The sequence below is a fragment of the Bubalus kerabau genome, chromosome 17, assembly GCF_029407905.1.
Source record: "Bubalus kerabau isolate K-KA32 ecotype Philippines breed swamp buffalo chromosome 17, PCC_UOA_SB_1v2, whole genome shotgun sequence".
NCBI classification, from domain to species: Eukaryota; Metazoa; Chordata; class Mammalia; order Artiodactyla; family Bovidae; genus Bubalus; species Bubalus kerabau.
The window spans coordinates 56,145,369-56,170,668 of record NC_073640.1 but is presented as its reverse complement, the minus strand read 5'-3'; the positions used below and the strand labels follow the sequence as shown (position 1 = coordinate 56,170,668).

Here is a 25,300-nt window from a genome sequence, read left to right as displayed (position 1 = left end):
GTGTGGCAGGAGCAGCAGTTCTGATTACCAAGGAGCCATGCTCCAGTCCCCAGATGTGGGCGGGACTCCCCACCAGGTCACACTGGCGCCTGTTCCCTGAAGCCACCAAGCACCTTCCCCAGCCGGCCTCGGTTGGTGGGCACTGGGGTTTGGGGGCCCTGCACTGACCACACAGATGAAACAGACCAGGGGAAGGGAATTAAATAACGTGTGACTTTATTAGAGATAAAACCAGCAGCATCACAGCTTGAGCCCTTGTCCCCCCACCTCATCTCTGCCCGCCCACACTTCTGCCTAATGTCGGTAGTGGGGGCTTCGGGATCTGGACCTTGACCGTCTGGAGAGAGAGCGGGGAGAGAGGCCCTGTGAGGGTTTGGGCAGGAAGCAGGGAGCCCAGCCGTGTGGGCAGGTGCACACACACCCACCCACATGGGACCACTGGGGCTTCAGCGACCCAGAAGTTGGCTGCGTGCAGCATGAGGCCAGGCCCTGGGCAGCTCCTATGACTGGAGGAGGGCCAGGGCGAGGATGGGGGAACCAGGGCTGGGGCCTCCCATGAGAGGACAACAGTGACTGCCCGGGGAACAGGGCCTGCCTGCTTACCTTCGAGAAGAGCTGTATTCTCGACCTGGAAAGAAGGGGGACAGGAGTGCAGGTGAGAAGAGCAGGATACTGCCTGCCCCTCGGCCCACACCCAGGTGCTACGAAGCTCTTCCATTCCTGTGGTTCCCTTGGGACTGAAGCGCTGTGTGTCGTGTGTACAGCTTAAACGTTTTAGTTCATTGAAGGCTAATGTGGAAGGTGTACCGTGGTTTTCAGTAACCCAGTTTTGACATCTCTTCTCTTTTTAATGTCCCAGAGCCTCCAGCCCAGCTCTCCTGACCCAGCGACCAGAGAGGCACTCGCTGTAGATGGGGGAGGGTGACCAGGGGCACACTCACTGTAGAGGGGGGAGGCCGACCAGGGGCACACTCACTGTAGAGGGGGGAGGCCGACCAGGGGCACACTCACTGTAGGGGGGGGGAGGGTGACCAGGGGCACACTCACTGTAGAGGGGGAGGGTGACCAGGGGCACACTCACTGTAGAGGGGGAGGGTGACCAGGGACACACTCACTGTAGGGGGGGGAGGGTGACCAGGGGCACACTCACTGTAGAGGGGGGAGGCCGACCAGGGGCACACTCACTGTAGGGGGGGGGAGGGTGACCAGGGGCACACTCACTGTAGAGGGGGAGGGTGACCAGGGGCACACTCACTGTAGAGGGGGAGGGTGACCAGGGACACACTCACTGTAGGGGGGGGAGGGTGACCAGGGGCACACTCACTGTAGAGGGGGGAGGCCAACCAGGGGCACACTCACTGTAGAGGGGGGAGGCCGACCAGGGGCACACTCACTGTAGAGGGGGAGGGTGACCAGGGCACACTCACTGTAGAGGGGGAGGGTGACCAGGGGCACACTCACTGTAGAGGGGGGAGGCCGACCAGGGGCACACTTACTGTAGATGGGGAGGGTGACCAGGGCACACTCACTGTAGACGGGGAGGGTGACCAGGGCACACTCACTGTAGGGGGAGAGGGCCACTGGGGCACACTCAGTGTAGGGGGGGGAGGGCCACCGGGGCACACTCACTGTAGAGGGGGAGGGCCACCGGGGCACACTCAGTGTAGGGGGGGAGGGCCTCCAGGGCACACTCACTGGGGGGGGAGGGCCTCCGGGGCACACTCACTGTAGAGGGGGAGGGCCACCGGGGAACACTCACTGTAGGGGGGGAGGGTGACCAGGGGCACACTCACTGTAGCGGGGGGAGGGCGAGCGGCTCTGCCGGCTGTACTGGCGTTCCCATTCCTCTCTCTCCTTCTCTCGGCGCTCCCGTTCCCTGCAGGGAGAGGCAAAGCAGGGGAAGAGGTGAGAATACTGAACTCAAGGGCCAGCTGGGTTGCCTGCCAGGTCGAGTGGAAAAGTGAGCCAAGGGGCAGGTCCTGCTCCTCTCCCCATCTGGAAACGAGAGCACTGAGCTCAGAGAGGGACACCGGCCGGCAGCTGAATCCCAGTCTACCACCCGACGAAAGGTTTGCTGAGGCCTGGATAGTTTGATCATTTCCTGTCATGCTCCAGGCGCAGTCTCTGAACAAAGGGACTTACATGCTAAGTGCTTATCTGGCCTTTGTCAAAACGACGGGGATTTGCTTTGCTATTCCAAGGGCTGCATTTATTGAGCACCACCCCAAGGGCTGCATTTACTGAGTGCTGTAGTGCCTGGCCCTGATCACACTAAATCCTGCCCACAAGCCTATGAGATGGGATAATTAGTTCATCCCCATTTAACAGATGGGCACACTGAGGCTCAGACAGGAAAAAGGCCCACAGCTAGGGGGTAGCAGAGGTGAGGTAGGATCAGAAGCTGGGCCTGACTGACTAGAACGCCGAGTCCCTACGCACTGTGCTCCCCACTTCCTGATGCGCCCGTGTGATGGGTGTGTAATAAACCACCAACCAGTAACAGTAGCTCCAGCCATCAAGCCTCCCCACGTGCCAGGCACCACACATCAGGAGCCTTACAGCGGGATTCCACAGAGACGGCTGCCTTATTACATCTACCTCACATGACGATTCCTGGCTCACAGAGGTTAAGGTACTTCTCCAAGGACCCACAGCAAATACAGGGTAGAAAGAAAAATAAGTAACAGGTGACACAGCTCTCAATTGACTGACTCCCTTCCTTGCCAAGACCAAGCACTACAGCCTCCAGTTCTGCTCACCAGCCCCACACAGGCTGACGCTCTAAGGGCACTAATTCCTGTTACCCTGTGCAGTTGGCACCAAGGACTGTTCACAGTCTGGACAAGCACCCACCCCAGGGCCACAGAGTCAGAGAGAAGCAGAGCTTGGATTGAACCCTAAGTCTGTTTGAACCAGGCTCTGGGCCACTCAGCTCTGCAGAAGAGTCAGGCGAGGAGAGGAGAAGAAAGGAGGGGAGCAAAGCCCTGGCTCCCAGCGCGGGGCTGGCCTGTGTCCAGCCCTCAGCATTTATGAGCACCAGGCTTCTGGGGGCAGAGCACACAGCAGGAGCCTGGCAGCCAGACCCAACTTCTCAGTGAGGATGCCAGCAAGAGAGAGTAAAGGACACAGACAGGACGCTAGGGTGCCGCGGGAGACGAGTGCTATGAAGGAGGCGTGCTAGAGGACGGTGCTTTTGGGGGTGCTGCTCCACACAGGACAGTAAGGAAGGACCCAAGAGCAGCCTTGGGAACACTGGGTGGGTATCTGGGAGAGAGAAGGAAAGGCGACCCCAGCTGGAGACTGGCTGAGCTGCGAGGCAGGAAGGACACGAAGGTTCGGAGAAGTGGGCCTGGTCAGAGCTCTGGGTCGGGCTGGTGGTGGGGAACACAGGACCACCCGGAGGCAGGCTGGGGGCAGTCTTACTTCATGCGGATCTTGCGGGCCATGGCACGCAGCTCGTCTTCCCGCTCCTGCGGCAGAGGCGGCGGTGAGGGTGGGGCCAGGCTGCGCCCCTCGTGGGCCCCGCACCCTCCCGACCCCATACCTGGCGCTCATGCTCCTGCTGGATCATCTTCTCCTGCGCTGCCTTCTTATCTGCTTTGACTGTGGGGAGAGGGCACAGGGGCTGAGGAGGTGGAGGCTGAGCTCAGAGAGGCCCTGGACCTGGCGGCCACAGGGCGGGTGCACACCTGCTCCTCCCCAAGGGCCTCCTGTCTGGAGAGAGCAGGGCCTTCCCCAGCTGGATGGGGAGGAGGAGGAGCAGGGAAGCCCTGGAGGGGCGGGGCCAGGACGTACATTGCCTGTTGAGTGCCTTCTGCATCCTCAGCTTAAGCTTCTCCTGCGGCGTCAGCTTGGGCTGGGGAAGGGGGAGAAGAGGCAGGAGAGCGGGTGGGTATCCCGGAGCTCCCACAACCCACCTCATCCAAAGCCTGGGACTGGCGGGGGCAGGAGCGGAGAACGGGCAGGCTGCGGAGACCAGCCACGAGGGTCTGGGAGCCCCAGTGGACAGCGGAAGGGGGGAGCGGGGCACCGATCTCAATCCCTGGGGCTGGATCTCCCGGCCCACCCGGGCCCCCCTGCAGGCCCACCGGGCCCAGCTCTCGGGCACTGCTGCTGGCGGGAATTAGACGGGCGAGTTCCAAATTCTTACTGACTTTGGCAGCTCCTGTCTCTTTACCAGCGGCAGGTTCGGTCCTGGGAGGAAGAAAAAGCAGCTGCCACCTCCAATCACACGTGGCCTCAGCACTGCCCTTGGACCAGACAGCAAAGGCTGTGTACCCCAAACACCCCCAGGCGGAAACCACATGCCTCCTGGATCCTGCAGGGCAGGGTCGTGTCCCCCCCGACCCCTCACCCAAGGCAAGGCTGGGACTCCTCAGCACCCCCACCCCTGCCAAGGGCAGACCCCCCCAGGGCAGGACCAAGTTCCTTCTGAAACAGAACAGTGGGGCGCACCCCCACCTCCATCCGCCAGCCCTAGCCCCGCTCACTTTTTCAGCTTCTCGCCCACAGCGGGGGACGCTGCCGGCCTGCTCAGCTTCTCCCTCGGCGGTGACGGCGAGTGACTCTGGCTGCGGCTACGGCTGCGGCTCAGGCTGCGGCTGCGGCTCAGGCTGGGGCTGCGGCTGCGAGTCAGGCTGCGGCTTCGGGATGGGCTGAGGGACCAGCTGCTGCGGCTGCTGCTATGGTGCCGGGGGCCCCGGCCGCCCCGCCGGTACCGGTCCCCGGAGCGGGAGCGGCTCCTGGGGGGTGCCGCAGAGCAGGAGGGAGGCTGTGAGACTCCGGGGACCTCCTTGCATGCTGCCCCCACCCGGGCACTGAATCTACGCGTCTCCGCGTGGCCCTGCAATCTTTCTAAGTCCCTCCTGCTGCTTTCCTCAGACATCCTCCCTGGCCTCCCTGGTCTCTAAACAGAGACTGTCCTCTAGATACACTGGCCTAGAACAGCTCTTCACGTCTCACTAGACACCTGTGTGCCCACTTCCCTGCGAGACGATCTCTGGGAGGGCAGGACTTGCCTGGTGACCCCCGGTGGATGCTCACCACCTCACCTTGCCAGGCCTAGGGTCTCGCCACCAGTGGGGACGACCCCTCATCCCTCCCCACTTGCCTGTGGCACAGACCCACAGAATCCAGTCTGGGAATATGTGAGCCCCCTCCTCTCTCTGCTCAAGACTTGGGGGCTCCTCAGCAAGGGCCCCCTCCTCAGGGTGACCAGGTTCCCCTCTGACCCCGAACCTGTCTCCTGCCATTGCCCTGGGTACAGGCTCCAGGCAATGATCTGGACGCCAAACCAACACCACACACTGACTCTGGTGGGACTGTCCCAGGTTTTGTCAGCAATATCGAGAAAACAAGAGCTGTCCTTTAAACATCCAACTCAATTTCTCTGGAAAAATCAGAAAACTGGGCAAGCCACACCCGCCACTGAGTGGCCTACAAGCCCAGCAGAGGGGAAGTGTGCCCCAGGTCACCAGGCCCACGGGGCGCCTCGATTTTACCTGCCAGACCTCGTGGGCAGCTGACACTGAGATCCCCACAACAATAACACAGGTAATAACGCTGACGACAAGAGCTCTCATCAAGTGCCAGGCTCTGGACCAAGCACTGAAGTAGACTTTGTCACAACTTTGCACTCATTGAAGGAGACGTTATGATTCTATTTCTTCTACAGATGAAGAGGCCCCAACAGCTCAGCAGCAGGGCCAGACTCCTCACTCGACCAGCTGCTCTGCAAGTCCCACTCTCACCCAGTAGGTCGTGCTGTCCCTCCACGGGCAGCCCTGACCTCCCCCAGAAAGGGCAGGAGGGATGCTCCTGTCTCCCAGGACGGTATTCCTGCCCCACCTGCAGCGCTTACATCACACCCCGCCCTCCCCTCGGGGCACCCTGGTCCTACGAGGCACCTGCAACAAGCACAGTCCAGTCTCCCACCCACTGGCTCCCCACATCTGGGATGACCACCATCCCCCAACCCCACGGCTCCCTCGCAGAGCCTGGTCTCACCCAGATGGGCCCCCCGCCCCACGCACCTGCTTCTGCGCCGGGGTCCATAACCGCCACGCCGGGCTGGCGAGCGGGAGTAGCGGTGTCCGTCTCGTGAGCCCCCACCTGAGTGCCGCCGGCCACGGCTGCGTGAGCGAGAATAGCGCCGGGAGCGGGACCGGGAACGCGACCAGGAGCGGGACCGGGAGCGGGCGTGGCGGCCGGAGCGGTAGTAGCCCCCGCCTCGGCGGGAGCGGGAGCTGGAGCTGGAGCGGGAGCGGGAGCTGGAAGTCCTCGAGGCGGAGGAGGAGGAGGAGGAGGTGGAGGAGCGGCGGCTGCAGGCGGGCACGGGGGGCGGTCAGCGCCAGCCCGGGCCACGGCCCCCCGCTGCCCCGAGTCCCCCCCACGGTGCCTGGGTGTAGGGCGGGCAGCGTGAGCGTTACAGACCGGGCACTGGCATTACGTCCTGGTGCGGGGCCGCCAGGCTGGGGAGGCGCTGGGGGCTTCCCTGTGGCAGCCCCTGATGCAGCTGCTGCAGCTGCGGCTGCAGCCGCCTCCTCATCGCTGCCCCCGAAACTGGTGATGAACGTGATCTTCTCCTCCCGGCCGGGGGTCGGGGAGCGGGAACGGGAGCGGGATTCGGAGCTGGACTCCGAGGGCGACCTGAAGAGCAGGGAGAAGAGGCTCACACCGGGCCCCTCGAGCCTGTCCACCAGCCACAGAGCTAGAGGTCGAACAAAGAGGTCCACCCTCCACAGAGCAAGAGGTCACAGAAGAGCAGGGTCCCGAGCAACAACAGACACGAGGTACAACAGAGCCAGCAGGCAGAAAGACAGCAGGCCTGCAAGCATCTGATTCATGACCAAGAGGCCTTCTCAATACAACCAGGAAAAGCAGTGACAGAAAACTATTATTAAGAACAGATGCACAGATCTGTACTGTAACAGCAACAGGTTTCCTCCACACAGATGTCAGCTCAGTTCAATCGCTCAGTCGTGTCCAACTCTTCGCGACCCCATGGACTGCAGCACGCCAGCCCTCCCTGTCCATCACCAACTCAGTTTACTCAAACTCATGTCCACTGAGTCAGTGATGCCATCCAACCATCTCATCCTCTGCCATCCCCTTCTCCTCCTGCCCTCAATCTTTCCCAGCATCAGGGTCTTTTTAAATGAGTCAGCTCTTCACATCAGGTGGCCACAGTACTGGAGTTTCAGCTTCAGCATCAGTTCTTCCAATGAATATTCAGGACTGATTTCCTTTAGGATGGACTGACTGGATCTCTGTGCTGTCCAAGGGACTCTCAAGAGTTTTCTACACCACCACAGTTTCAAAGCCATCAATTCTTCGGTGCTCAGCTTTCTTTATAGTCCGACTCTCACATCCATACATGACTACTGGAAAACCATAACTTTGACTAGATAGACCTTTGTTAGCAAAGTAATGTCTCTACTTTTTAATATACTGTCTAGGTTGGTCATAAGTTTTCTTCCAAAGAGCAAGCATCTTTTAATTTCATGGATGCACTCACCTTCTGCAATGATTTTGGAGCCCCCCAAAATAGAGTCTCTGTTTCCCCATCTATTTCCCATGAAGTGATGGGACCAGGTGTCATGATCTTAGTTTTCCGAATGTTGAGTTTTAAGCTAACTTTCTCACTCTCCTCTTTCGCCTTCATCAGGAGGCTCTTTAGTTCTTCTTCACTTTCTGCCGTAAATGTGATGTCATCTGCATATCTGCAGTTATTGATATTTCTCCCAGAAATCTTGATTCCAGTTTGTACTTCATCCAGCCCAGCTTTTTTCATGATGTACTCTGTATATAAGTTAAATAAGCAGGGTGACAATATACAGCCTTGACGTACTCCCTTCCCTATTTGGAACCAGTCTGTTGTTCCATGTCCAGTTCTAACCACTGCTTTCTGACCTGCATACAGATTTCTCAAGAGGCAGGTCAGGTGGTCTGGTATTTCCATCTCTTTAAGAATTTTTCACAGTTTTTTGTGATCCACACAGTCAAAGGCTTTGGCACAGTCAATAAACCAGAAATAGATATTTTTCTGAAACTCTCTTGCTTTTTCAATGATCCAGTGGGTGTTGGGAATTTGATCTCTGGTTCCTCTGCCTTTTCTAAATCCTGAATATCTGGAAGTTCACAGTTCATGTACTGTTGAAGCCTGGCTTGGAGAATTTTGAGCATTACTTTACTAGCATGTGAGATGAGTGCAATTGTGTGGTAGCTTGAGCATTCTTTGGCATTGCCTTTCTTTGGGATTGGAATGAAAACTGACCTTTTCCAGTCCTGTGGCCACTGCTGAGTTTTCCAAATTTGCTGGCATATTGAGTGCAGCACTTTCACAGCATCATCTTTCAGGATTTGAAATAGCTCAACTGGAATTCCATCACCTCCACTAGCTGTGTTCACAGTGATGCTTCCTAAGGCCCACTTGATTTTGCACTCCAGGATGTCTGGCTCTAGGTGAGTGATCACACCATCGTGATTATCCAGGTCGTGAAGATCTTTTTTGTACAGTTCGTTTATGTATTCCTGCCACCTTTTCTGAATATCTTCTGCTTCTGTTAGATCCATTTCTGTCCTTTATCAAGCCCATCTTTGCATGACACGATCCCTTGGTATCTCTAATTTTCTTGAAGAGATCTCTAGTCTTTCCCATTCTATTGTTTTCCTCTATTTCTTTGTATTGATCACTGAGGAAGGCTTTCTTATCTCTCCTTGCTATTCTTTGGAACTCTGCATTCAAATGGGAATATCTTTCCTTTTCTCCTTTGCCTTTTGCTTCTCTTCTTTTCACAGCTATTTGTAAGGCCTCCTCAGACAACCATTTTGCCTTTTTGCATTTCTTTTTTTGGGGGATGATCTTGATCCCTGCCTCCTGTATAATGTCATGAACCTTCGTTCGTAGTTCTTCAGGCACTCTATCTATCAGATCTAATCCCTTGAATCTATTTCTCACTTTCACTATATAATCATTAGGTCATACCTGAATGGTCTAGTGGTTTTCCCTACTTTCTTCAATTTAAGTCTGAATTTGGCAATAAGGAGTTCATGATCCGAGCCACAGTCAGCTCCCGGTCTTGTTTTTGCTGACTGTATAGAGCTTTTCCATCTCTGGCTGCAAAGAATATAATCAATCTGATTCTGATATTGACCATCTGGTGATGTCCACGTGTAGAGTCTTCTCTTGTGTTGCTGGAAGAGGGTGTTTGCTATGAGCAGTGCATTCTCTTGGCAAAAGATGTCAAGTCAGGTGTAAAGCAACTTTGAAAGCATTAAGTGTGAAATAATCTCAATTTTGTTAAAGTAAGTATGTAATCTCCCTCACGGCACCCACAGTTGAGCACCAACCTGAGCCAGACCTTTTCTCAAAAGGTGTACCTGCCTTATCTCATCTGTCCTCCCAGGAGCCCCAAGGGTCCCTCTCACCCCATCCAACAAAGGGAATGGGTCAGACTGAGACCTGTCCACCCTCAAGGCCTCTGACCAACCACTCCCACAACAGGAGACACATGTGTGCGACCAGGCATTTCTGTACCTGTTATTTCTCACTGGTTATTTCTGGCAGTTCAGATTAAAGACACCTGACATCTGAGTCCCACCTTTCTGCCATGTTTGGTCACTTTTAACACAAAACTCCGTTATGTTTAAATCAGAAAAAAGCAGAACACATTCCCCAGTCTGTGATCTCAGGAGGGCAGCCTACAGCACACAGGCCCCACCCCACCCCGCCCTCCATCAGGAGGGTGCTGGGCCCTGGGAACTCACCGCTTATAGGGGTCATAGGTGGGGCTGTCTCGGCGGGCGTAGCTGTAGAGAGAACCAGATGGGATGGGGGTGGGAGGGGTGGGGTCAGTACGCATGGAATTAAGGCCAACCCCTGACCTGGGTGCCCCAGGCCACGCCCTGGACAGTGACAAGGAGGCTGCCGGCCAGGTTACGGGCCCTGCCTTCATCCCTCCTGTCCCCTCACACCTGCCCAGAGCCTGAACCGCAGCCCTGCACTTCTTCAGTACGATGGCAAGAATCACCACAGCTCGTGACTGAACATTTTCCAGACCACGCATCCAACCCTGAGCCCACTGCAGGTCCCTTAAGCCTCACAGCAACCCTGTGACTCCCCTTGAACAGAGGAGACGTGGCAGAAACATGGGTTTGCCCGAGCCCCAGGCTGGGCTCTCTGCACACCAGCTGCCTCATCCAAACCTGCCCGAGACCTCACTGTGGGCACTGGTGTAGCCCCTGTCCTGGAAGGTGATGGTGCCCCTTTCCCAAAGAGAAAACTGCAGCTCAAGAAGAGAAAGTCACCTACCCAAACTCTAACAGGGAGGAGGCGGCCCACAACAGAAGCAATGGGGCCCCCTTGACTCTGCTCACAGCCAGGCAATGTGACATGGGTTCCAAATCCAGCAGGGAGAGGGGGGATGGCTGGCAGGACGGGTGTCCACACGTCCCTCGTGGCCACACCTATCCCAGACCTTCCCTGTTCGCTCTATTAGGACAACTCTGCCCACAGTCCACAAGCTTGCCCCCCAGACTTTCCTGAGCCTTGGCTCCTCCCCCAGAGTCTTGAAAGACTGATGCTGGCAGGGCAGGGGCACAGGGCAGAACCCCACCTACCTGGGGGGGCTGATCTTGCGGCCCCTCAGCCGCTTCTCCCGGAACTCCCTCCTCTGGCGCCGGGAGCGACGGCCCTGGAGCAGGGTGGGGATGAGGCTGGTGAGGCTGTGCCTTCCACGAAGCACACACCTGCCCTGCCACTCGGGCCCAGCCCTCACCGAGTACATGGCCTTCTCCTCCTCAAGGGCCTTGGCATGTTTGATGGCCTCCGCCTCCTCCTTGTCTTTCCGGAGCATCCTGCGGAGGGGGAAGAGGGCCACCAGGAGGAATGAGGTCAGATTATAGGCAGTCACTGCAGGAGGCGAAGGACCCCAAGCCATCCTGGTGGGTCTCACATCCATTCAGTACTATTACTGAGCACCAATTGCACGCCAGGTGCTATCTCAGGCATCAAGGATTACTGAAAACAAAACTCCCCACTCCCATGGACTAACGTTCTGGAGAGAAGACAGACAATGACCAAAGTCACGTAACACATGACTTGTTAAATGGTGAAAAACCTGATATGAAAGGAAATCACAGAAGCGGGAGAGAAGTCCAGGGGCCTGGTAGAGGCTGCAGTTTTTAACAGGGGGGCTGGGGAAGCCCCTCAGAGAGCGACAGCTGATGAGACCCCTGGGGAGTAAGCTGTGCAGGTGCAGGCAGAGCCCACAGCACCTGAGTGGCCCCGGGTCAAGTGGGGCCTCGGGCAGGGGTGGAGTGTGTGGGGAAAGGACCAGAGAGGTGAGACTCTGGCCGTGGTGAGGACGCTGGGTGCTCCTGAGTGAGGATGCTCAGACGCTCAGGCTGTGTTCAGACGTGGGAGTACTCAGGACTCAGTACCCTGTTACCTGGGACCAGTCTCTGTGACCCACCCAGGTGAGGCACAGGGCAGAGGTCCAACCAGCAACTGCCAGTGAATGCAGGGAGAGGAGCCACTCCACTAGAGGGCGCTGTCCAACAGGCCCAGAAACCCCCGAAGCGCCCAGGGCTCAGAAGGCCTCAGGTCACACAGCCGGGGGCGGCCTCTGTCTCAACACCGCTGAAGCTGACCCCAAGGACCACCCCGTACAACCCCCACCCCTCCTCCACGAGCTCAGGAGCCTGTGCATGTAATGTCCCTGGTGCAGAGTCAGGGACACCAGTGCTCAGAAGAGGGGTAACAGCAGAGATGCCAGGTCCACAGGGTGGGGAGTGGTGTCTGCCCACAGGCCTCACCTGACGAAGTCTCCATCGGCCATGCCATAGGTCGTGGCCTGTTTGTTGAGATCTGCCACCTGTTCCTGGTTCAGTTCGTCCACATCTACCTCCACGTCTGCACCAAGAGAAAGGCTGTCAGGGGCCAAAGCCGAGCAAGAGGAAGGGAAGGGGCAGCGCCCCAGGACATGGGGGCGGGGGTGCCCACCAGACCTCAGGCCTCTGTGGGTGGGTGGGGGTGTGGACACGAGTCAGCACGTCCTGGTATCCCCAGGCTGGCACAGGGCTCGGCCAGGAGCAAGCACCATCAACAGCGGGTGAGGGTGGGGGGAGATGTGATGGGGAGGGAGTGATGTACACGGGGACGTGAACGAGAACAGCTGAAGATCTAGGTGGGTGGAGGCAGGGGTGCAGGTCTCAGGTATTCGGGAGTGGGATGCTTGATGGCTGAGTGGCAAGTGGGCTTTACACACTTCTGAACAAACAGTGGACGGGCTGAGAGAGAGCTGGATGAGGCGAGGGGAGAAATGGGTGGCTGGTCTGATCAATGGGCATTCAGCTGGCAGTGGGCAGTGGGGTGGGGGCTGAGGCCAGCTCTCTAACTGGAGAAACACGTGTTTTCCAGAAGAGAGAAAGAGAAGGGCAGGGAGAGACCAAGAGGCTGAAGTCAGAAGAGGAGAACAGAGCCAGAACCCAAGTGGGGACAGTGTCAGAGGAGCAGAGTCCTAGAAACAAGGAAGGAGAGAGAAACAGCGAGGGAGGCTGGACCAGCAGGACACAAGTGAGACGGAAGGACAGCGGGAGGTGGGGGGCAGGAGAGGCAGGCTCGTAAGCACGGGGCGCCCCACACAGGGGGAGGGGCGAGACATGAAAACGCTGCCCAGGGACTGTGGATGGGGAGGGCAGAGAGGGGACCCCACCGATGTCGGGGATGACCTCATCTTCATCCGAGTTGCTCTCCTCCTCGGCCGGGGACTCCTCCTCCTCCGGCTTCTCTGTCACCTTCTCCACCTCGGCCACTGTGCTGTCCTCGTAGGTGTAGCCGATGGATGCCTTCTTCTCTGCCAGCCTGGCACGGGGGAGCCGAGAGTCAGGGCCGCGCTGGGAGGAGAGGCGGGCCCCAGGCCAGATGCAACCCAGCCAAGCCTCCAGGGCCCACACACCGCTGCCCGCACACTGCCCTCCTGAGAGCCAAGGCAGCCTGGTGCCCTCGAACAGTCCCTCGGCCCAGAACGCTCTGTGCCCACCTGCCACCAGCCCTTCCCTCTTCCTACAGCTCCAGCGCACCACCCTTCAGAAGTCCTCGCCTGGGGGTGGCGGCCGTCCTCAGCTCCCGGCCCCACTCACACTGGGTCTCTCCACTGCCACCCCCGACTACGTGTCCTGCAACGGCCGGCCCGAGTTCTCTTGGGTAACAACGCAGCCCACCTTGGTCCAGGATGGAGCAGGGGCCTAGGGCATGTGTGCTGCTGAACTCAGCTGACACGCCCTGACGCCATCCCTATGCCAGCCTTGTCCAAAACAGGTGGCTGTGAATAAGGGTGAGTCACTGAGACGCTCAGTCACCTCCGTGAGGACCACGGTGGGGACGGCTTGGGAGCAGGGGGTAAGGAGGCGGCTCCGGGACTGCAAAGCACTGGAGGGGCCAGCCAGGCTGGCAGAGGGATGAGCCATTCCTCAGGGCACACACCCCAGAGAAGCCCTCTGCAGAGTGACATCAGCTGCTGTGGGCCACACGCTTACTGCCTGGCAGGGGACAAGCACTTCCCCAGCTCCATCTCCTGCAGTCCTGGGGCATCCAAGCAGGGGGCGCTGAGGCTCAGAGGGCAGGACTCAAACCCAGGCCCTGGCCCAGTCCAGCTCCTGCCCTCCTAACTGCACCTCCTCCCAACCCAAGGGTGGAAAACGCCATGGAGAGCTTTGTCAGCAAACCCGTCCCCTCCGGCGCTGCCTGCTCCTTGCAACACTGATGAAGCGAGTACCTACTGGGCGCCAGCCACCAGGCCCGGCTCTAGGGAACACCAGGTGGACGGAGCCCTGTAGGGCACACAGTCCTCCTGCCTCCCACAGCCCCCGCTGCCCCGGACCCCGACTCACTTCTTCTTCTCATCCTCACTGGGTCTCTGGAGGCCTCCGTACAGCTCGTCGATGTAGATCTGGTACAGGCACTGCTCCTCGGAGACTGGGGTGGGGCAAGAGGCACGTGGATCAGAGGGGGCTGGGGACACTGGGAATTCAGGGGAGACTCAAGAATGCAGTGGGGCTTGGGCAGGTGTGAACCCAGCACGGCTGGCGGCAGGCTCATGGATTCCCAGATAATCACAGCATGCACGGTGATGACACAGCAGCTGCAGGAGGGCCCTGGCTGCCCCGCTGACTCGCCATGCAGCCCTGGGCGAGGACTCAGCCACTCTGTGCCTTGGTTCCCTTCCCTGTAACATGGACGAGCACTGGCCGAGGGAGCGCCCGGGCACTGCTGCTGCTAGCACTGTCGCAGAGGCCTCTGACTGGACCCGCAGAATGACAGCCTATCCCGGGAGCTGGGTCAGTCACCTGGGCCCCACGGGGCCGCCACTCTGGGCCTCTGGGCCCCAGTTTAAATTAAGCTCATCTGGGCTCTCTCTCAGCTGTAACACCCAACTTGAGGAGCTCAGCAATGTACCGGAGCCCCCTGGTCCGTGCGCAGTAAGACATATGCCCAGCTCCAGTGGGACCCTGGACACATCCCCTTCCCTCAGAGGGCCTCAGCTTTTCTATCTATAAAGCGACGTTGGGGGTCTGGGCGAGCCCCAAGGTGACACAGCACGGCCATCGGCTTTAGGCTTAGGCAGTCCCATGAGCTGTCTCACGTGAGCTCCAGCCAGACTGGCCTTCCCTGTCCCCCAGGCCACCCTCCTCCCGTCCCCTCACAGCTGTCCTTATGGCCCGGACAGAGTCGGGAGCCCCCCTCCCCTCACTGGGGAGCTCCTGCCCCACCCCACGCCACCCTCCACTGATCCAGCCTCAGTCAAGCACCTCCGAGAACAGTATACCATCTGTCGAAACAGTGCCTCAGCTTGTAATGAGCACCCACTTTCGTGATTACGTGGCTCCCACACTAGACTCCTCCTCCCAGAAGAATGCCTGACACACTACAGGTGCTCAGGAATTGTATGAATGAATGGATGGATGAAGAGATGGAATCAGGCAGAACTAAAGGAAACCCTGGCTCCATCATCAAGCATCTATGTGGCCTTGGGTGAAGGCAAAAACCACCACCGCGTCCGTGACGCTACACTCCCCTGATGTGAAGGCTTCATTGATAGCCAGAATTTGAAAATCTCTGCTTTTAAAAATGCTAAACATCTATTTCAGAAACAAAGAAATATGGGGACAGTGAACCCACAGCGAGGGTGGACTATGCCAGGCTCCATGCAGGGGCCCTAAGCATCCCTCACGCGAACCCTCACATCACCCTGAGAGACAGAAACCTCCACCATCACCCTTCTCCAGGAAACGAGACCAGCCAGGCTGAGGGACGAGTGTGTGGCCCTTAATCTCACAGGGAGATCTGGGAGAGAGGCTCTGAGTCCTTCTCAGAAGGTGAGCTACAGTTCAGAGCTGTCTGCAGGGCAGGGTGAGAACCCCAACTCCTTGGAGTGTCCCTCCCAACCCCTGAGCCTCAATGTCCTTATCTGTAAAATGGGGCATCACCCCTACCCTGCTGGGTGATCACACAGATGTACTGCAGTAACAGAGACGAAAAACTCTGTCAGGGTTGGAACCTCCCCAAGTCCAGAGCAGGGAATAGCCTCTACACTTGTTTTCCCTTTTGTGAGGTGACAATTTGGGAAAAGAACCTTGAATGTGTATGAACACTTGGCAAGCTATCAAACTGCCTAAACAGTCATTTAAAACAAGCATAAATTTCCTCTTCTGAGCTAACATTCTGACCCATGCAGGTGGGGAAAATACACGGAGCAAAAAAAATATGTTCTTCCTATTTCTCCCAGTTTTTTAGGAAAAAGATCACAGAATTAGAGAGCATGGGCTGTGGAAGTGGCCACCTGGTAGGACCATCTAGGTCAGCAGACATCTGCTGTACCAATTCCAGAGACAGAGGCCCCAGGAGAGAAAAGGGATGCGAACGGAGCAGGTCCATGACAGAGCTGGGACCACCCAAGGCCCTGTAATAGAGAGTACTGGGATAACTTTTCTTCCCAGTCTTGTTGCCGTCTTCCAGCCTACAGGGACCCCGCCCTCAACCCACTCCCCACACCCCAGGTCACTTACTGCCAGCAAAGTCGTTCTGCACCAGGCCTCGGTAGCGCTCGTAGTTACATTTCCGCTCGTCCGACTCCTGTTCTGGGGAGCTGTGGGGGAGGACCAGGTCTTGAGATCACAGGGAGCTCCCAACCCAAGCCGGCAGGAAGGGGAAGGAGGGGGCGGCCTCCAGCGGGCGGGGGCTCCCCCACATGCACACCTCCTTCCCTCCCAGGAGGGACTGGCCGGCAACCCCAGGGGAAGCGGCTTACATGGTAGTGAGCAGCGGGGGCGTGTAGTCGGGGATGTGGTCCAGGTGAGCGCGGACGTCAAAGCGGTCAATCATGTTGTTAGTGTCCCCCTGCCAGGGCATCCTGAAGTGGGAACAGGGGAGCAAGGCACCTAGGGTCCCAGTGCCCTGGACACAGAGCACCTGCCCCCTGCCACCTTGTGCTTGGAAGCCTGGCCCTCAGCCCCTCTGATGCCCATGCCAGTCCCACTCTCAGCCCCCACCTCCTGTTCCTTATGTCACAACGCACCCTGAATCTACATTCAGGGCCCTGAGGAAATCGGGGCCCTAGTTTGCAGAACCAAGCATGAGTGGGACCTTGAACAAGGTCCCATGGGCCACTTGCTAACACCCCAAAACACGCCCTCTAGCAACCAACTCTCTGCTTCACCTGGGCCTCTGGCCGTGGCCCTGCTCGTCCCCTCTAGGTGCTCCAACCACTACACCACAGGGTCTTCATCCCAAACCCTGCCGTCTTGCCTTAACTAGTGACCACCTCCCACTCAGGCCAAGCCTTTCCTGTCTGAGGCACCACAGGTCTGTCCATACACCAGGTCCCTTTGGACCCCTAACCCCCAGCCACAGATGTCACCCTCAAGCCCGGTCTTACATGTTAACGGGGCTCTCCGCGGCCAGGGCGACTGCAGAATCCAGGTGCACCTTGCAAGCTCGACCATGCACCTGCAGGAACTGGGCCGGGTCCTTCTTCTGCGGGGATGGACAAGATGAAGGCCACCACCCAACTGAGCCCTGAGCCCTGCCACTGCCCACACAACCAAGCTTAGCAGCAGCTTCACCTCTACACCAAGCAGGCCGTACTTCTGAGGTAGAAGAACCTGCCGGGGCGTGCGGGCGGCACTAACAGGGCCACCTAACCTCTGGGGATAAGTTTCCTCTCAAGGTAGCCCCAGGAGGCTCTGAGCTCTGGCTCAGTCTTCTACAGAGCCAGTACCGAGACTGACCTCCCTAAAATATCAGTGCCCAACTCTTCACCCCACACCCACCCCAGGGCCACTCACTCAAAGCCAGGTGCAAGCACGTTGGCCAGGAGTAGCCTCGAAGACATCACAACTGCATAAACTCATGAAAAGACGATCAATGTCACTATTCGTCAGAGAAACAGCAATCAGAACCACAAGACGCCACCTCACACTGCCTAGGATGGCTAAAACTGAAAGGACAGGCAACAGCAAGAAACTGACAGGAGTACGGAGAAATCAGGCTCTTCAGAAAGTCAGACAAAGAACTGCCACATGACCCAGCAACTCCACTCCACACCCGAAACAGCTAAGAACAGACACTGAAATACCTGTACACCAACAGTGGCACTGGGCACAACAGCCGAAGAGTGGAAACAAGTCAAATGTCCATCAGTGCACGACAGAGAAACAAAACATGCACAGCCGGACAGTGTAATATTACTCAGCAGTAAAAAGCAATGGAATGCCGACCCATGCTAAAACCTGATGGGCCCTGCAAACGTGACACTAAGTGAAGGAGTCAGTCACAAAGGGCCACGTAGCCTACGGTTCCATTCATGTGAAAGGTCCAGAGCAGGTGAATCCATAGAGACAGAAAGTAGACAGCAGTTACCCAGGGTGTGGGGAGGGGGGAACTAACTGCTAAGGGGCATGGGGCTTCTTTTGGAGGTCACAAAGAGTTTCTAAAATTAGACTGTGAAGATGGTTGCACAATCCTGTGAATATCCTGAGGGCTTCCCTGGTAGCTCAGCTGGTAAAGAATCCGCCTGCAATACAGGAAACCCCGGTTCGATTCCTGGGTCAGGAAGATCCTCTGGAGAAGGGACAGGCTACCGACTCCAGTATTCTTGGGCTTCCCTGGTGGCTCAACTGGTAAAGAATCTGCCTGCAATGTGGGAGATCTGGGTTCAATACCTGGGTTGGGAAGATACTGAAAACCACTGAACTGTACAGTATGTGGATTTAAAAAATGTTCTTCCCCTTTTCTTCTTTTTTTGGCCATGCCTCAAGGCACAAAGGATCTTAGTTCCCTGAGCAGGGATAGAACCAGTGGGAGCGTGGAGTCTTAACCACTGGACCAAGAAAGGCCTGAGTATGTGAATTATATCTCAATAAAGCTATATTTTTTTAAAAGGGCACCAAGATGGAGGAGACTGGCCCCCGAGTCACTGTTTTTTCCAGAGCCCCTCCCACCACCTCACCAGCTGCTGCTACCTTCCATTCACTTCTCACCTCTGGCCTGAGCTCTCCTGTGGGGGTTACAACCCCAAGTGACCGTAACTGCAGCAGGAAAGCCTAAAATCTGGCGGCGGCAGCAACAGCACCCGCCACCAGTGCCGGGCCCTGGCTGAGCTCCAGCCCCTGCCGCATCAGAGCCACGAGCCAGGGCACTAGTGCTCCCCACTAACCCTGACCAAGCTCCCCTCCCCAGACTCCAACCACCCCCCATCCCGAGCCCCCTGCCCCGCCACCGTCCCTGACCACTCAGCAGCCTCCTCTCCCCAGCTCGGCTCCTCGCTACCACCCTTGCCCCCTGCAGCTCCTTTTCCACAGAGCAGCCTGAGGCAGCATTAAAACGTATTAGGCCCTGGCCCCCTGCGCAGAGCCTGGCCCGCTCCTGCCTGGCCCTCTCTGATGCTCGCCATGGGCTCCCCAGCCCCGCCCTGCCCCGCCCCACACCGCACAGAACAGCCCTGCTCTTGCAAGTCTGTCTCCTCACTTATTTCCGATCCCCTTCCAGCCGCCTTCCTCGTCAAGTCTATCTAAACAGCCACCCCAGCCCCTGACTTGACCCTAGCTCCTTACCCTACCCTACTCTCTTCAGAGCACCGCCCATCACCTATCACCTGTCACCACCCACCAACTAGAATGGAACTCCCAGCCGGGCAGGACCCGTCTTGTATTCCGAGCGCCCAGGGCAGGGCCTGGGAACACTGACCAAAGCAAACAGAATGCGGCCTCACTCACAGATGAGGAGCCTGAGCCCAAGACTGAGAAAACCATCAGCCTCAAGCTCTCGAGAGCCTGCACTTCCTCTTTCGGCCTTGAGCTCCCACCCCAGCCCCATCAGCAGGAGTTGAGAAGGACACTCACCAATGACCACAGCTACCACCAGGCTGCTCCCTGTCCTGTGCGCGCTAGGCGAGCTGAGGGTGGGCTCCACCCACGTCCACAGGGTGGCGCTGCTGCGACCCAGCGCCTCTTCCCGCACCTCACCTGCCTCCCTCAGGCCCTCATCTCAGGCCTCGTGACCGCCCCGGGGCAGGTCTAAGACCTGGGGTTCAGAGACCGCTCCAGGCCAAATGCTCGGCTCCCACACCCAAGACACACGTGGGACTGTTTGCAGGATGGACTTTGGCCTGTACCAAGAATTCACTGTACCAGCACCAGGGAAACAAAAAAGCACTGGGCGGGGAGTTAAGACTTTGGGTCCGTGGCCTGGCTCTGTTGTGAGCTTCAGGAAAAGTCCCTGAACCACACATGCTAAAAGCCAGGTGCGTTACGTACACCTCAAACTTCTCAACCGTGGGAGGAAGGTGCTACTCCTACCCCATGTCCCAGATGAGGAAACTGGAGCTCAGAGTGGGGAGGCTCACTCGCTCCAGATCACACCAGTCACAAACAGAACCAGGATCTGAGCTCAAATAGGCCTGACTCCAAAATCCACTTTTTTTCTAAAATAATTATTTGGTTCATGGTAACAGGCATACAACGTAAAATCCACTAACCTGACCATTTTTAAATGCACAGTACAGCAGCATTAACGATCTGCACCTCGCTGTGCACCGGTCTCTAGACCTTCGTCTACAAAACCGGAACTCCACACCTGCTGAACTACTCCTCCCCTTCCCCTCCCCCAACTCCTGACTACCATCATTTTCTGTTTCGAAGGGCCTGACTGCTTCAAATACCTCATACACACGTAATCTCGCAGGGTTTGTCTGTTTGTGACTGGCTTATTTCACTGGACAGAGTCCTCCAGGTGCCTCTTTGCTGTAGCCTGTGACAGAATCCCCTTTCTTTCTGCGACTCAGTAACATCCCACTGCATGCACAGACCACTTTTCTTTGCCCATTCATCAGCTGCTGGACATTTAAGTTGTTTCCACACCTTGGCTATGGTGAAACAAACTCCAAACAAACATGTACAAATCCGTCTTCAAGAGCCAAAATCTATTTTTAACCACTGGACCATTATATCTCCAGGATCGAAGAGGGTCAGACAAGTTCATGGTCTTTCTCTCACTCATTCAACTGTGAAGCAGGCACCCACTCTGAGCGAGGTCTTGTGCTAGGGCCACAGCTGTGACTGAGACAGTCAGCCTTGTCCCCACGGCTCACAGTTCACTGTGGGTGACAGACCCGGGCCCCACAGTGACGACCTAGAGTGAACAGTGCTGGGATGGGGAAGCCAGGGGTTGTATCGCTCAGCCTGCTGGGATCAGCCTGGGGCCTCCTGGAGGAGATGCCAGAGCTGAGATCTGTTTTATTTTCCACTTTCACATCAACATGGAATTCTGTTTCTTTACCCAAATCACTGATTAGAAGAAAGTCAACAGGGACAAAACAATGACGGAACCAGGGACAGGAAGGGAGCTAGAGCAGGCACCAAGGACACATCAGAAGAGAAATCAGCTGTATGGACTGGACACACCGGCCTAGTCTGCCACAGCTGACCTCTGCTTCTTCAACACTGGCCTCAGCTGCCTCTCTCGGGCGGAGAATAAGATGAGAGACCCACATGACAGCCCCATCCTCTCCTCAAAGCCGTCACCGTCCACAGTTCGGTGGCTCTGATCTGAATGCTGATCACGTTCATGTTCGGGGACAGTAGCTGCTTGTACAGGCCTGCACCACAACACACCCCACAGACACTGTTCTATTCTTGAAGCTCTTCCCTGTCACCCAGTGAGAGGGGCTGGTCGTCACCACTGTCCCAAGGGGGAAAACACGGCTCAGCGAGCTCTCCGGCTCACACGGCGAGAGCCTGAACTCCCAAGCCTTTTGAGTGACCCCGCTCCGACCTTCTTTCCTCCACTCCATCCATCCACCTGGATGCGATTCCAACTGTACTTGGTAATAATAACCTCAGCACCAAGAAGAGCTGGCATTTACTGAGCAAGTTAGCCTGGGCAGGTCGGCCCTCTGGAGTCTCTGTGCCCAATCTCACCCAACACTCTGATACCTTGGGAGGGAGGTGCCCTATCCCCATCATTTGTGACAGCCCATTAGTTGGCAACCAACATCCACTGCCCCTTCCTCCACAGAAATGAGACTTCTAACATAACTGGCACAAGGCCCCCCAGCATACAGCGCATGCCTCTCAGCCTTCCTGGCAGCTGTATGTGACCAGGGGCTACTTTCTGGCCACGGGGATACAAGTGGCTGTATTACGTGCAAACATTTAGAAACTTTCTTAACAACTGACATGAGCCCATTGGCCTCTTCTCCCTCCCTGCTGAATGGAATATAAAGACATGATGGCTAGAGCTTGAGCAGCCCTCTTAGACCTTAAGAAAACACTGGCAAGAGAAGCCACTCATGGCTGAGTAACAGTTCCCTGAGCAGGACTGGCCACCTCTGGGCTTTTATGTAAAAAGGAAATAAACATCTGTCTTCAGTGAAGATATGATGAAACAGAGACGCGTGTCAAGCGCTCAGCGCAGTACTTAACACACAAATGCTCAACAGCATTAACTACTGTTATCAGCAAAGCTTTAACACAGGGGTCAACACCCATCTCCCAGGCCTGCTGAAAGGACCAGAAACAATGTACCGAGTAGTAGGCGCGGGGTCTGGCGCGCCCGAACCCTTAATAAGCGGCAGTTACTCAGCCCTGACCGCTGACAGCATTCCCCGTCCGCTGCTAGGGCCTCAACTATAACCAACATAGGCCCAGGCCCTGCCCTTGTGGTCCCGTCATAGTTATTCCAACACCACTGGAGACGGGCTCTCCGAGATGCCTCTCCTAGGATAATAGCAGCCTCTGTTTCATGGGTGATTGTGGAGACTCAAAGCAATCATACATCTAATGTTCTCCTCACAGAGCCTGGAGCCTGAGAAGGGTCAATTAAAATGGCAACTGCTATTATTATTGTTTTATTCATCTAGTCTTTTAAACCACGTTGGGCTCAAGCGTGGAAAGGAGTACCATGACCCAAATAAACCTAGTCCCCAGTCTCACAGAGCTGAAAATGTGTGTTAAATTCCACAAAGGGGAAAAACAAGAAGCTATGACAGCATTTATAGGGGACAGTGATTGAGTACAAAGGATGAGGGAAGACTTCCCTGAGGACTGAGATCCGAGAGATGAGCAGGAGCTAACCCAGTAGAGGAAAAGCTCACACAAAGCCCCTATGGCTAAAGAGAACTATACAATTTGGGGAGGTAAACTGGTAGCTCTTTATACACCTTTTTTTGCTAGAAAAAGTAGCCCCAGATAGTAGGGAGGCCAGATGACATGAGCAAAGGAATAAGGCAGAAAGCAGAGTAACATGAGTCTGGAGGAGGTGGTAAAAGCCAGGCCATGGATGCTCTTAAAGGCTGTCATGAGGAGCCTGGCACTAAGGAGTCACAGAGAAGTTGAGTAAGAGAGGGACAGAGTCAGCTTTGTGCTTTAGAAAGACCTCTCTGGGGACTTCCTTAGTGGTCCAGCAATTAAAACTCCACACTCCCAATGCAGGGAGCCCAGGTTCAATCTCTGGTCAGGGAACTAGATCTCTCATGCCGCAACTAAGACCCAGTGCACCCAAATAAATATTTTTTAAAAAATAACAATAATTCCATCCCTTATTTAAAAAAAAAAAAAAAGACGTCTCTGGCCTCTCTGAGGAGGGTGGATTAGAGGCGGCAGGACTGGAAGCCAGAACACCAGGGAGGAGCCTGCGGCAGTGATGCAGTAACAAATGAAAACGTCTATATAAATACCATCTCACAGAAGATCAGAACCTAGTGTGCCAAAGCCATTTCAAGCTGGGGTCTCAAGAACAAGTGACAGTTAAATAACTGAGAGGAGGCATTACAGGCTCAATACCCAGCGGCGGCAGAGATGCAAAAAAAGGCCAATGGAGCTATCCCAGGATGAAGCCCAGAGGCCAGATCACAAGGGCCTTTTAGGTCACAAGATGGAGTGTGCTGTTCTCTCCAAAAGCAACTGAAGCATCTAACAGGGGAGAAATGGCCAGAATTCACTAGGTGAATACTGACGGTACTCCTTCCGGGTGTCAAGTCAAACCTTAAGAAGGGCTGAGCTCCTCTGGGCGCTGTGAACACTGAGGAATAATAACCAAGACCGACAGCATTCCGGAGGTGGCCAATCTTATGTCTGGAGTGCTACAAAGCCTTCCCTCCTTCCTGCCAACACCAGTTCTGTACTCTGAGTCCACACCAGACAGCACAGGGGGAGACAGTAAACAAAATATCTCGGTTTCGCCCCCGCCCCCAGTGATTATGTTCTGGAGGAGAGGAGGCGACCCACTCCAGTATTCTTCCCTGGAGAATCCCCATGGACAGAGGAGCCTGGGGGGCTACAGTCCACAAAGGTGGAAACGAGTCAGATGGGGCTGAGAGACTCAGCTCAGCACAGCATAGCACATGATTACGCTCAAAAAAATGGACATTCTCTTGAGAAAACGGGTATCCCCTCTTAGCCTATTTCCAAGCCTGGTGGTACCAGGATAACCAGGGCTCCGCCCTCTCACAGAGCTCCCAGCCCAGATTAAAGGTCACTTACGATCTTTTCATAGTACTCCCTGCGCCGTTCTGCCCTCTTTTTGTAGTCGACCATCATGCCTCGAAGTTTCCGCTCATGTTTCCGAGCCTCGTGCCACATTGTGGTGAGGCCAAGGCTGGGGCCTCAACCTGAGGGATGAGGGAAGGGGTGTCAGATGGGCTTAAAAAAAAAAAAATACGGGCAGAATCACCGACACCTAGTAAGTTGACAGAGTTAATCCTGAGCATCAGCTTCAGGGAGGGTAAGTGAGGCTGCAGAGCTGTGCAGCAGGATACACTCGGGTGGACCCCGGGCAAATCTGATCCAGTACCCTGGGCATTCTGAATCCCCCACCCGCACTCCCGTTGATTCTGGAGTGAGCAGCCCAGAGAAAGTGGTACCCTGTGCTGAAGGAGGAGGAATCAAGGATGAAAGGTTCAAGGATGGAAGGAGTGTTTGAAGTAAGGTCTGGAGGAAGAACATGAGCAGCTGGGGTTGGGAGCTCAAGGGAGAGGAAGGGCTGAAACGGCGCCCAACAGGTGGGCCGGGGGGGCGGGTGGGTCTGGGTACCAGAGGTCTGGGGATGAAGGCAGGTGGACGAAGATAAAGTTTTTATGGAAAAAGGGTAGTGGTGTGGAGGTAGGGGTCGAGGGCAGGTGAAGGGCGTGGATGGTGGTGGATGTCCTCCCGACACTTGCGGGAGGAGGGGGCAGGAGGCAGCGCCGGAAGAAAAGAAGCGCTGCAGAGGTCTAAAGCAGGAATCTAAATTGGGGGCGGGGGGAGGGTACAGAGGCTGAGGGAGGCGGAGCGAGCTGACAGGAGGGGGTGGGCTGCGTTTGGGGGCAAGCCTGCAGGACCGGGCTCGAGCACCTGGTCTGGGCCTGAGGGATCCCTCTAAGTTTTTCTGACAAGGGGGCGGGACCTGTGGCAAGCGGCAGGGTCCGACGCGGCGAGTTCTGGCCGACGGCGGAGGTAGGGCGCGGCCTGAGCCACGGCAGGCCGAAGGGGTGCGGGGCGGGCGGCCCTCGGGGCCCGGGCCGACCGGAGTCTCACAGTAGACCGCGGAGAAGCCGAGGCAAGGGCGAAGCTGGGCTGACGTCCGCCCGCGGGCACCAGGTCACCCGCTGCCCGCACTCACCGGCTCGCCGCCGCCTCCCACCGCTGCGCTCGCGCGCGACCCGCTCCGGAAGCGGAAGTGGGAGGCTGAGGGACGGGGCGGGGAGCGGCAGAGGCACTTCCGCCTACTCGAGAGGCGGGAACTAGGTTGGACTAGAGAGTGAGC

At 56.7% G+C, this 25,300-nt stretch overlaps 1 protein-coding gene across 5 annotated transcripts; it reads right to left on the bottom strand.

Annotated features, from left to right (window-relative positions):
* Nucleotides 1-199: 199 nt before the first annotated feature.
* Nucleotides 200-25,290, bottom strand: CLASRP (CLK4 associating serine/arginine rich protein). 5 transcript variants are annotated; one of them, XM_055551884.1, is made up of 21 exons: nt 24,889-25,273; nt 24,040-24,167; nt 16,938-17,035; nt 16,311-16,412; nt 16,069-16,148; nt 13,894-13,978; nt 12,717-12,865; nt 11,818-11,914; nt 10,779-10,857; nt 10,621-10,694; nt 9,769-9,810; nt 6,433-6,648; nt 6,033-6,320; nt 4,491-4,742; nt 4,155-4,194; nt 3,796-3,856; nt 3,545-3,603; nt 3,424-3,470; nt 1,794-1,876; nt 604-628; nt 200-337 (listed from the first exon to the last, which is right to left on the bottom strand). In XM_055551884.1, exons 2-21 carry the CDS (start codon nt 24,136-24,138, stop codon nt 295-297), a joined length of 2,019 nt encoding a protein of 672 aa, XP_055407859.1. In that variant the 5' UTR covers nt 24,139-24,167; nt 24,889-25,273; the 3' UTR covers nt 200-294. The 5 variants fall into 5 exon arrangements, 4 of the variants coding, with proteins under 4 accessions (XP_055407859.1, XP_055407858.1, XP_055407860.1 ...); XM_055551883.1 differs by having other exon boundaries at nt 24,941-25,273; XM_055551885.1 differs by having other exon boundaries at nt 25,157-25,209.
* Between the last annotated feature and the right edge of the window lie 10 nt (nt 25,291-25,300).

Coding starts and splice junctions, on each gene's coding strand:
- CLASRP (XM_055551884.1), bottom strand. CDS start 24,138: ATGTGGCACGAGGCTCGGAAACATGAGCGGAAACTTCGAGGCATGATG. Junction 17,036..24,039: donor GGGAGTACTATGAAAAGATC/GTAAGTGACCTT, acceptor CCATCCCCGCAG/AAGAAGGACCCGGCCCAGTT. Junction 3,604..3,795: donor GAAGGCACTCAACAGGCAAT/GTACGTCCTGGC, acceptor CTCTCCCCACAG/TCAAAGCAGATAAGAAGGCA.